The sequence below is a fragment of the Pinus tabuliformis genome, chromosome 3_2 (assembly GCF_031772625.1).
Source record: "Pinus tabuliformis cultivar Carrire ecotype Pingquan chromosome 3_2, CPIR1, whole genome shotgun sequence".
NCBI classification, from domain to species: Eukaryota; Viridiplantae; Streptophyta; class Pinopsida; order Pinales; family Pinaceae; genus Pinus; species Pinus tabuliformis.
The window spans coordinates 511,205,812-511,219,199 of NC_142302.1; the positions used below are offsets into that span (position 1 = coordinate 511,205,812).

A 13,388-nucleotide genomic window follows, 5' to 3' on the forward strand; every position below is an offset into this window, starting at 1 on the left:
AACAATGTAAACCAAATATCATATCACATATTCCATTGTATGTTTGTACTTTCTCGGCATATAATCTCCATTAAAAAATGTAAGATATCAAATAATCCTTTCACCACACAAGTATTCCAACCTAGCATCATAATTCCAAACAATAATAACTTAATATCAACTATATCTTAAGAAGTGTTTAGGAATTAATGTCAGCTATATGCTTAGAAGTGTTTAAGAATGATATGGAGAAAAAATAAAATAAACACAAAATGTAAATAAAAACAATTCCAAAAATTTTGGATTGGTTAATTTTAAGGAGAATAAGACATTAGAAACCTTAGGAAAATGGACAATTCTGGGTAACTCAATGCATCCATAATCTTCATCACTTAGTTAAAACTCATTTAGAATTGAATATTGAGTTGCAAAAAATATTTCTAATCCATCTCACTAACAACTACCAGCCAGACCAATTGATTAATTTAAGGAGAATAAGACATTAGAAACCTTAGGAAAATGGACAATTCCAGGTAACTCAATGCATCCATAATCTTCATCACTTAGTTAAAACTAATTTAGAATTGAATCTTGACTAGAAAAAAATATTTCTTATCCATCTCACTAACAATCCCCACCCAGAGCCAACATGAGATGAAGAACAAAACTACCCCCAATGTTGTACTCACTGTGTATATTTTCATCATTCATTTGTTTTCCTACATAGATGAGCCTGCGATGGGCATCAACACAGAAAACTTTAGTATTAGGAAAAATCAATCTTTCAATACAGATAATAAATTTATTTATGTACATCATTCAACATTTCAGTATTTTATCCTACCCAACGTATCTCTTTTGAATTTAATATAAAATGCAAAATTACATCTATTATAAATGACTTTAAAAATAAACAATTTTTTTAGTTTTATAATCTCACAACATATATAGTATAATCATGTTGACCAACAAATTTGAAATTCACAAAAGATTCTGAGCTTCGAATTCAATCTGCTATGTAGACTACTAAAAGCAGATACAACTTACAACACAAGTTCTTATCAAACATCGCAAGAGAACTAGAAGGATCAAGTGTTAGAGAGAAAAATATACTAACATAAACATGAAACACTAATGACCTTCTCAAAAAAATGACGAAAAATTGCACCTATTGCATAAGTACTTCTTCCCCAATAGCTAAAGAGATAAAATTAAAAGATGTTCTTTAGATTACAAAATCATGAAACATACAAGCTACTTAAAAACATAAATAAATACAAAATTTTGAAAAAAATATTAAAAGCTGATGATAGTGCAAATGTGGTTTGAGACTGAAAAACTCAGTGCTGCAACATTGAATTGAACTCGTTGCAGTCTAGACTCTAAGAACACACATATGCTTAACTTACAGTAATATAGACTCACTTGCACAATGAAATCATACTATAAAATAAATAAATTATATTACAAAAGACACCCAAATAGATGAAAGCATACTGTAAAAGAACTAAATTATATTATAAAAGGCACACAAATATACCTGCACATGGATCTAGGAGTATAGCATACCTTTGTTGTATAGGCGGTATTCCTTCCTTTTCCTCAATTGGTTGCTTAATTTGGTCGACTGTATCATTGGGTTCAATATCTATCTCGACTCCCTTTCGTGTAAGGGTTTTGACCTTGATGGAAGTGCCTCCCCTTAACCGCACAAGCAAGTGAAGAGTTGAGTGGTTTTCCATATTATAATCTGCTAGAGTGAGCCCATGTTCTAATTGTTTTCCAACAAATAGTATTCACTACTTATGTGGAGGGATACCCTCCTTATACTGTCACAATAACTAAATAACACACCTAGTTAGAGACCAAGTGCAATTGCATTTTACAACAGAAGGAAAACACTCTGTATACACAGTGCTTAAACTTCAAATACTACACAAAACCTTAAAACTCATAAATAGTTTAAATGACTATCACCAAGTATGATACACCATAGATATTACAAAAATACACGATGATTTAAAAGGTTGTCAATGACTACTTTACATATACTTCAAAATCTGCAAAGATTCAAAAGGCTATCAACAAGCACTATACAAGCAGTAAAAATCCACAATGATTTTAACAAGTATTAGTAAGTACCAATACCAAATAATCAAATTTTGGTACGCATGACAGGCTCGGGACTAACAGTGAGGAGTTAGAAGTTTCTCACGAGAGGATAAGGTTCCATCCCCACCAGCTTTCACTCACTTGGAGATATGGTTCAAACTTATGACATTGAGAGATGAACACTAGTTGAACATATAAAGGGAGTTTCATGATTGTGTTTTGGTTAAGACTTTCCATATTTAAGAGGTCAGCAGAGTGGGGGAAAGTGGGGAGCTGTTATATCCTCCAACAGGGCCTAAAGATATACCAAAGAAGTGGCAGACACACAACCTACACGGAGTTAAGTCCAGGTGAGTATGTAGGTGTATAATTTAAGTAGCATCTCATTAGCAAATAGATGGTGATTGATCAATGCATATATAAAAGTCATCTCACCTGTGGATATATGGTGGCTAATAAATACACGAGAGGCATTTTATAGAAGTAAAAGTAAAAAATTCTACACAAATAGTGTTTAATTTCATTAACATAAGTAAAAAAACCAACAAAAAATGCATTATAGAATGCCCAATGGTTAAGAGTGCAACCACTGAAAATACATAGTTGCAGAATCTAAAAAAAATAATAAAGTTGTATTCCCCTTGGATCAAAAGTGAACGAAAAGTATGCATACACAAAGCTCACATGTCACAACACAAACCCGCAATAAACAAAATAAAACGGCAACAATAGGGCGTGAATGCCCAGAAGAAAACCACAGAGACCAAAAAGTAAATCATAAAAGAATCCATTCATAACCAAAAGCCATCAGTAAAAGAAAAACCCCACATGTAACAAAAAAAATTGAAAACAAAAACTAGGTTTTACAATTTTTTCATACAAAACCCCACTCGCATCAAACAAATAAAAAAAAGAAAACATAAACCTAATTGGGATAAAACATGATTCCCATACCTGGATTTTTCTCTTCACATTATCAATGGTGTCTATGCTTTCAACATCAAGGACGATCTTCCTAACTTTGAGAGTCTTCACAAATATCTGCATCTTGGTGTGAAAATATTACGAGTGGTGAAAGAATATGGTGAGTAGTGGAAAGATACAGATTGAGAAATTTAATGGTGAGAGTTTTGAGTTGTCAAAACTCAAGATGGAGGATGTGTTAGTGGATAAAGACCAATGGATCACAATAGATTCAGGTACTAAACAAACAACGATGTCACATGAAGACTCAACGAAGTCCTATGGGAAGGCAACGAGCACAATATGATTACGTGACTGAGATTCTGTATTGCTAATGTATGAGGGGAAGCTTCGGCGAAGGCTTTGTGGGACAAGTTAGGGACTTTGTACCAATCTAAGTCTCTAGTCAATAAATTGTTCCTACTGAAAAAGCTATATAAGGTGAGGATGAAAGATGGAGACTGAGTGACACAGAATCTGAATTCCTTTAATATTTTGGTAAGAAAGTTATTATCTCTTGATATTAAAATTTTAGATGAATATAAATGCATCAGTTTTTTTTGTTCTCTAACAGATTTGTGGGATATTCTCATTTTTGCAATAACTAGCAATGCATCTACCTTGCACTTTGATGAAATAGTCTCATCCTTGCTATCGGAGCAAATGAGACAGAAAAATATGGAGGGCCAAAATGTTGATGCCTTGTCTGTACGAGGTTTGTCACAAAACAGAAACAAAAATAAGTCCTCGAGTGGGAGATCTAAATCTTTAGAAAAACGTTAAAGGTGTGATGGAAATGTGGAAAGGAAGGACACTTCAAAGGGGACTGTAAATCTAAAGATCCTTTGAAAGGAAAGGGATGTGATGTTGCTCCTTTTGCAGAGGAAAAAACCACCTCAGATGAAGGTGGGATGTGTACTTGGCGTCTTCTTCATGTACACATGTAGATCATGAGGCATGGTTGATTGACGTAGGTGCATCCTTTCACTTCACTCCCCACAGGGAGTGTTTTTGTGAGTAAGAAAAATATGATAGTGATGATGTCTTCTTAGGGGATGACATGATGGATAGAATTGTGGGTCGCTGAAAATACAAGTTGAAGTTTCAAGGTGGAAGGATTAGAACACTTCCACTTGTTTTGCATATTTTTCATTGGCTAGAAATTTGATTTATGTAAGAAAGTTGGATGATGCAAGTTTAAGAACAATATTCGTTAAAGATACATGCAAGATGGTTTGGGGAGTACTCATATTGATGCGGGGATTTTGAATTGGAACTTTGTACAAGCTTTATATTAGCATTATTATTTATTGGTAGAATAGTTGTGTGATTCCTGAAAGTGGAGCAGAAAATCTAGTGGCCTCTCGAGAAAATATCATGCTATGGCATCAAAGGCTTGGAAATATTGGAGAGAAGGGTCTTCAAATACCTCATGGTAATGGTATGGTAGAAGTTATGTGTAATTCCTCTCTAGGTTTTGATTTTTTGTGAAAATTGTGTATATGGGAAGCAGAGTTGGGTCAGTTTCCCCTCTGGTGGTAAGAGAGAGAAACAAATATTAGAGCTTGTAGATAGTGATGTGTTTGGACCTGTGTCGGTTCCATCACCAAGAAATATTTTTTACTATGTATCATTTATAAATGACTCCTGAAGGAATACATGGATATATTTCGTGAGGAAAAAATTTGAAGTCTTTGACATGCTCAAATATGTTAAGTTTCTCGTGGAAAACCAGAGAGATAAAAATATAAAGGTGCTGAGAATAGAAAATGGTGGAGACCTTTACAAGAAGGAAATTGAACAGTTCTGTAAGGAGTGTGGTATAGCACGAGAGAAGACTACTCCATACACACCTCATCAAAATGGACTTGCAGAAAGAATGAACAAGAAATTGATGGGAAAGGCAAGAAGCATGCTCAGTGGTGTGGGGTTAGGACAAGAGTTCTCGGGAGAGGTAGTGGAGACTATACGTTACTTGGTTAACATATCACCATCATCAGCTTTGGAGGATAAGTCTCCATAAGGGGTATTGACTCGTAAGAAACCTTGTCTTTCACATTTGAAGGTTTTTCGATGTGATGCATATGTACATGTTCCAAACGAGAAAATAACAAAGTTGGATAGTAAATCTAAAAAATAAATATTCATTGGCTATAAGGATGATTTAAAAGTTTATAAGCTTTGAAACTCATAAACAAGGAAGGTTGTGTAGAGCTCAAATGTGGTCTTTAGAGAGGTAAAATATGTTATTAAACATGAAGTCCTATTAAAGGAACCTAAGAAGATAGAGTTTGAGCTAAATGAGGAAGAATTAGACTCTACAACACAAGATGGTATCATGGGTTATGTGGTAGGGGTTTTTTAACTCCACCAAGGGTTTTTGGGTTAAAAGGGGTATCAGGGAAATATAAAGTGGGGGACGGTAATTAGATAATGTGAGGGCATAGAAAAAACTTAGCATAAATGGTTTTGCGGGTTTTTAAGGGTAATAGGGAAATTAATAAGTGGGAAAAGTAATATTAGTAAGGGGGAATGGGTTTCACACTAGGAAAGGTGTTTTTAGAAAGGGGATGATTTTTTTAAGGGTAATTTATGTGGGAGTGTGAAACCAAATGGTAAAGGTAAGAATGAAGGTGAAAGGGTATTTACAAGTAATGAAGGAATGGGGAAATTAGCAGATAAGTATGTGGGGGTGTAGTGAAATGAGGGGAAATTAGTAAAGAAGCTTGGTGAATATCATTTTTCTCTCACAATTTCTCATGCACATGGAGCATAGGATTAAGCATGATAAATGTGCATTTGACTTAGCAACCTTGTGCATTTGCAACATTTCTTCTATCTAAACTTTATTTACCCTAACATTTTCTCTTCATTTCAATGGGTACATTTGAGCTGGCTAACCCTTTATTTCATTTTCTTTTTATTAAAAAACTATCTAATTCTAATCTTATAACTTCCAATGGGACACATTAAACTCATGTGCTCATTTTTATTCTCTACCTAACTAATGATGTGCAAAGATATAACAGTTTGGCTATATCTTTATTTTCTATCTATCAACATGAAATTTAAAGCATGGATGAGTCAAGATTAAGCTATTTGACTATGATGGATTGTGGCATTTATTATAAGCTGCCCACAATCTTATTTTGCATAGTAAAGTAGAAAGTAGTGGCATTTAAATTTTCACACTTTCATGATCTATTTTTATTTCTTTTTGGTGTTCATATTTTTTACTTTTTTTATCCTTCTCATTTCTTTTTGTCCTTTTTAGGAAATACCCTCTTTATATTTTTTTAATTTTAACATGGAAAACATTTTGCATAAAGCAAAAGTATGTACAATATTACAAGACTAACCATAGCCAATTCAAAATTATGAATCCTATTATTATAGGACCCTAGCATGCTCCACCATTGAATATTTTTGTTTGAAATTTATCACCACTCAACACTTTTTTTTCTTTTACTATGCCGTTTGAATCACTTCATATTATTTTTTCAACCAAAAGTGATGCAAATTTTAAAAATACATAGCTTTTACCTTTGGTTTTGGATCTTGATCTTGAAATTATTATATCTCTATAATATTGGCCTTCCAACATTCAAAATTTTCTCCTATGGTATCGTGCTTCCAACAACACTAGTTACATTGAGATCATATTCTTCAAGTCAATGTTATAGCAAATCTCCAAAGGTGACCTCCATATGGACTCGTGGAATATAAGGAACTTGTATGGACTACCACAAGGCACTCTTTCAACATTTGGCAATTAAAATAGTACCCAAGAAACTAGAGTCTATGAAATTTCTACAAATTTTTACAAAATTCAATTTTAATATATGAAAAGAGAGTTATGAAGATCTTCCCCAAGACACTTGTTTGAGATAGAATTTTAGAGCATATAAAAACATCTCTCATAGTATAGCTAACAAAGTTCTCAAAATTTTATAAGATGTGCAGCAAGATTTCATGTTCACCAAGATTTCAGGGAGAAAGTTGAGTGAAAATAAATCCATTTAGTCACAATGCTCATGATATTTTTAGCAAAACTCTTGGTAGAATCAAGTTTGAGTTGTTTAGGGAAGCTTTAGGCATGTCTGTGAATCCATTTCTCCAAATATTAATGAAGAAATGTAGTAATGGAGTGACAGTTGAAACAAAACCTTAAGGAGTTAGTCATTTTTTGTGTGTTTCATGTATATATTTCTCATGTGATGAATTTCAAGACTGATGTGTGCAGAGGACGTGTTAGTATGATAGGTGGGTGTGAGGGAAGTGTTAGTCTAACAGGTGGGTGTGAGGTTTCATAAAAAATTTGATTCGTTTATTTTTTGGCAAACATAACATTCAACTAATTGATATTGGATTAACATTGAGATGGACATTGCTATTATTTATCATCTTAATGTATTTTCCAAATCATTTTCTCTTTAAAATTCTATAAATTATCCAAATAACTCAGTTTTTCTATCCTCTAGTTTCTTGCCATTAATCTAAGATAGTCAATTCATGTTTCCATTAGCCACTCAATTGGTCTTTTCATCACATTTACCAATTAAATTGCATTAATAAATTTATAATTTTTTTACCCTCATTTTATGTAATGCACTACTAATTCTTTTAATCTCATTTTATGTATGGCAAAGGACACAAAATTTAGCTAAATTGTAACATCCAAATCAAATTCAAATTTTGTGGTGGTGTAGGCAACATGATAAGTGTGGTAAAATATAAATATAATTATACAATTTGGAGTACAATTTTGTGGTGGAGCAACCAAAATGGTAAGTGTGGTAAAATTATAAATATAATTATGGTAAGTATGGTAATTTGGGTTCATTTTGCACAATTGGTAATTTGATTTTGATTTACAAACTAGTTTTCTATACCTTACATTATAAAAGATTGGACCTCTAGAAAATTTAGTTATACTAAAATGCACTCCAAGAATAATATCTATTTTCACTTTTTATTAGAAGAGACCTACAATAATGGAATGATCTACACCACAAATTCAACAAATTACCTTGATGAAATTCCCAGAATTTGTCAATATGTAGTGACCATGTACAGATGCCATGGTGAATTTCCTTTGAATATGATGAAGTATGCTGGAATGTTACCACTGTACAACTAATTAGAGTGGTTGTGATGCTGTGTGATGGATTGCAGGTATTGTACAACAAAGTGGGGCTATTTATGATGTATCTACCATCAATGTTTTTTTTGCAACAAGATATGGCCATCTCCATATAACAAATTAATGAGCAACATGATTGGATCCTGTGATGGATTTCTAATATACTAGTTGATCTTTCTAGCTAGTTACATACACTTAAACACTAGAATAATAATAATAAAAAATGGAAACAATCTAGAAACATGTGTACAACTGATAACTAAAAATTGTAGATGGGTAACTAATGTAATTTTTAACATATGAACTGATATTTCCTAATTGCACACCCTTAACACAAAGTACATGAGAATGAAAATCCTACACAAACAAAAATAAACTGGAAACTAACAAGATCAATATGAGTACATGTGATAACCAAAAGCTTATTTCAGATACAACAATACTACCAAATATGGGGGAGATCCCAATCCTGCTAGCAATGTGAGGAAAGGTTATGGCAAGATCTCAATCCTTCAGGAGGAAATGTTACTTATCCACAAAAAAGACAGTGACAAGGAAGTTTGGTGGTGCCATAGATGTTGGTTGGGCTACATTCTCCCATGACCATCATTGTTTATAACTTTTAATAAAGATTATACCCACCTTCCATCCAGCCACAATTCATATATCCCAAAGAAATCACACTACAAGATACTTAATCTCATAGCTTACATATCACATATTCCATTCTATGTTTGTATTTTCCCAACATTTAATCTCCATTAAAAATAATGATATATAACATAATACTCTCACCCCAAAAGCAACATATCTTGCATATCACATATTCCATTCTATCTTTGTATTTTCCTAGCATCTAATCTCCATTAAAAAAATGAGATATAACATAATCCTCTCACCACAAAAGCAACATATCTTGCATATCACATGTTCCATTCTATGTTTGTATTTTCCCACCATTTAATTTCCATTAAAAAAAATGAGATACAACATAATCCTCTCACCACAAAAGAAACATATCTTGCATATCACATATTCCATTCTATGTTTGTATTTTCCCAGCATTTAATCTCCATTGGAAGAATGAAATATAACATAATCCTCTCACAACAAGAGCAAAAAAAAGAAAAAAAACAATGTAAAACAAATATCCTATCACATATTCCATTGTATGTTTGTACTTTGTGGGCATAAAATCTCCATTAAAAAAAGTGAGATATCACATAATCCTCTCACCACACAAGTATTCCAACCTAGCATCATAATTCCTACCAATAATCACATAATATCAACTATATCCTCACAAGTGTTTAGGAATTAATATCAGCTATATCTTCACAAGTGTTTAGGAATGATATGCAGAACAAATAAAATAAACACAAAATGTAAATTAAAAACAAGTCCACAAATTTTTAATTGGTTAATTTTAAGGAGAATAAGACATTAGAAACCTTAGGAAAATGGGCAATTCCACTTAACTCAATGCATCCATTATCTTCATCACTTAGTTAAAACTGATCTAGAATTTAGTATTGAGTGTAAAAAAATATTTTTTATCCATCTCACTAACAACCCCCACCCAGACCAATTGGTTAATTATAAGGAGAATAAGACATTAGAAACCTTAGGAAAATGGACAATTCCAGGTAACTCAATGCATTCATAATCTTCATCACCTAGTTAAAACTGATTTAGAATTGAATATTGAGTGGCAAAAAATATTTCTTATCCATCTCACTAACAACCCCCATCGGAGAGCCAGCCCCTAACAACCCCCATCCGAGAGCCAGCCCCAAATGAAGAACATAACCACCCCCAATGTTGTACTCACCTGGTATCCTTTCATCATTCATTTGTTTTCCTACATAGATGAGCCTGCAATGGGCATCAAAACAAAAAATTTTAATATTAAAAAAAATCATTCCTTCCACACATATAAGAAATTTATTTATGTACATCATTCAACGTTTCAATATTTTATCATGCACAAAGTATCTCTTTTGAATTTAATATAAAATGCAAAATTACATCTATTCTAAATATTTTACAAGTAAACAATTTTTTTAGTTTTATAATCTCACAACATATATAGTATAATCATGTTGACCAGCAAAATTTCCTACCTTTGACGACATATATTGCATACCTTTGCTGTATAGGCGGTATTCCTTCATTTTCCTCAACTGCCTGCTTAATTTGGTCAATTGTATCATTAGGTTCAATATCTATCTCTACTTCGTTTCCTGTAAGGGTTTGACCTTGATGGAAATGCCTCCCCTTAACCGCAAAAGTAAGCAAAGAGTTGAGTGGTTTTCCACATTATAATCAGCCAGAGTGAGCCCATCTTCTAGTTGTTTTCCAGGAAATATTAATCGCTGCTCAAGTGGAAGGATACCCTCCTTACACTGTCACAACAACCAACTAACACACCTAGTTAAAGCCCAAGTGCAATTGCATTTTACAACAAAACGAAAACATTCTGTATACACAGTGCTTAAACTTCAAATGCTACGCAAAACCTTAAAACTCATCAATAGTTTAAACCACTATCAGCAATTACGATACACCAAAGATATTACAAAAATCCACAATGATTTAAATGACTGTCAATGACTATTTTACATATGCTTCAATGTTTGCAAAGATTCAAAAGGACATCAGCAAGCACTATACAAGCAGTAAAAATCCACAACGATTTTAACGAGTATTAGTAAGTACCAATACCAAATAATCAAATTTAGGCCATCAGCAAGCACTATACAAGCAGTAAAAATCCACAATGATTTTAACGAGTATTAGTAAGTACCAATACCAAATAATCAAATTTTGGTACGCCGGACAGGCTCGGGAGTAACAGTGAGGAGTTAGAAGTTTCTCACTATGGGGTAAGGTTCCATCCCCACCAGCTTTTGCTCACTTGGAGATATGGCTCAAACTTATGACACCCGGAGATGAATACCAGGTGAACATATAAAGGGAGTTTCACGATTGTGTTTTAATTAAGAGTTGCCAGATTTAATAGGTCAGAGGTCAGCAGAGTGGGGGAAAGTGGGGAGTTGTTATATCCTCCACCAGGGTTAAAACATATACCAAAGAAGTGGCGGACACACAACATACACGGAGTTAAGTCCAGGTGAGTACGTAGGTGTATAATGTAAGTAGCATCTCATCAGTGAATAGTTGGCGGATGATCAATGCATATATAAAAGTTATCTCATCTCTGCATATATAGTGCCTAATCAATACATGAGAGGCATTTTATAGAAGTAAAAGTCACAAATTCTACGCAAATAGCATTTAATTTCACCAACACAAGTAAAAAAATAACAAAAAATGCAGGATAGAATGCCCAATGGTTAAGAGCGCAATCACTGACAATACAGAGTTGCAAATCTAAAAAAAATAATAAAGCCGTATTCCCCTTGGATCAAAAGTGAAGGAAAAGTATGCATACACAAAGTACACATGACACAACAAAAACCCGCAATAAATAAAATAAAACGGCAACAACACGGCATGAATGCCAGGAATAAAACCACAGAGACCAGAAAGTAAATCATAAAAGAATCCATAAATAACCAAAAGCCATGAGTAAAAGAAAACAAAAAAATTCGAAAACAAAAACTAAGTTCTACAATTCTGCCATACAAAACCCCACTCGCATCAGACAACTAAAAAAAGAAAACATAAACGGAATTGGGATACAACATGATTCCAATACCTGGATTTTTCTCTTCACATTATCAATGGTATCGCTGCTTTCCACATCGAGGATGATCGTCTTTGCTTTGAGACTCTCCACAAATATCTGCATCTTGGTCTGAAAATATCACCGATCCTCCAAAAAAAACCTGTGCGAGATAGGGGAATCCAGCCCAGATTGAAGGGTGGTGAGATTACGGAGTGAAAAGGACCAGTCTCTCTTGAAATGAAAATTATCGAGGACGGAATAGATACATATAAGGTTCATGCAAGCATAAGTTGTTTGATCTGACAAGAAACAAGAACCCCTTAACAGAAGGGCAATGAAGAATTTGACACCGACGGGATGGCTGATTGCCCCAGGACCATCATAAGTCCACGATTGTGTCCCTAAAGAACACCCAGAAGTTTTTACACGAGTCGATGAAAATCATTTTACCATACGTCAAGGGAGGGCATAGCCAGAACCATGAGAATTGTGGTCCACCAATAGGATTGCAAGAAACTACCAAAATTTATTTTCAACTCAATTTTGTAATGAAATTTATTGTTTTTTATTTTATTTTAACTAAGTATAGTGTGAATGCCTAAAATATTATAGATTCTATAAATTTTCACTCGTTTAAAAAAAATACAATTAAATTATAAATACAATTAAAAACATAAAATTTTGGAGTTTTTGGTTTTCCTCATGATATTGTTATGTGATATGGTAGCTTAATAATTAAGGTCCTTTTATGTTATTAAATATGTTTTAAATTGATTAATTATTAGTATAGCATATTTTTAAAATGAATTCAAAGAAATTTCAAAATAGAAATTATTTGAAGGAATTAGAGGTAATTTTGCGAACCAAGACTTTTTTTTTGGTAGAAGTATAATTCTAGTGAGGGCTACTCATCTTAAAAGTTATGGGATTACCTTGAAGTAATGGTCAAAATTCATGGTTGCATTCTTAGACATTATACTAATGGTCTTCTAACACAAACAAATATAAGCACATTAATTATGTCACTAATTTTAAAAATTATGGAAATACCTTGAAGTAATGGTTGAACCTAATGGATTTGTGACATATGTATACATAAGTGGAATAAGCTCACCCCATCTTTCTTTTATGAAAATCCCCTAGGATATAGATAAGCTTGTGAGAGAGTGCATTCTTAAGGCACTCCTTATAATATCATTGGTAAAAACATCAATTAACCCTATATGCCAAGTATGGGATAGTATGAGAACCAATAGAGGTTATTATAATAATAAACAAGACTAGCCCTCTCTCATCCGTGTAAAAGGGCATTACATACCAATTCCACCAAATAATCTATATATGATATAGTAAAATCATATATATATATATATACATACATATATATATATATATATATATATATATATATATATATATATATATATATATATATATATATATCTAATGTTTTGAATAACATCCTCATATAAATGAGAATACCTGTATACTTTTTAAAAA

At 32.9% G+C, this 13,388-nt stretch overlaps 1 protein-coding gene and 1 pseudogene across 1 annotated transcript; both read right to left on the reverse strand.

The window, feature by feature from the left end:
- Window positions 1-603: 603 nt before the first annotated feature.
- LOC149181564 (ubiquitin-NEDD8-like protein RUB2) lies at window positions 604-3,138 on the reverse strand. The gene is given in 3 exon segments (XM_089414252.1): window positions 604-712; window positions 1,549-1,808; window positions 3,046-3,138. Coding segments are annotated over 3 exon segments (462 nt in total).
- Window positions 3,139-9,888: 6,750 nt separating this feature from the next.
- LOC149181565 (ubiquitin-NEDD8-like protein RUB2 pseudogene) lies at window positions 9,889-12,011 on the reverse strand (annotated as a pseudogene).
- Between the last annotated feature and the right edge of the window lie 1,377 nt (window positions 12,012-13,388).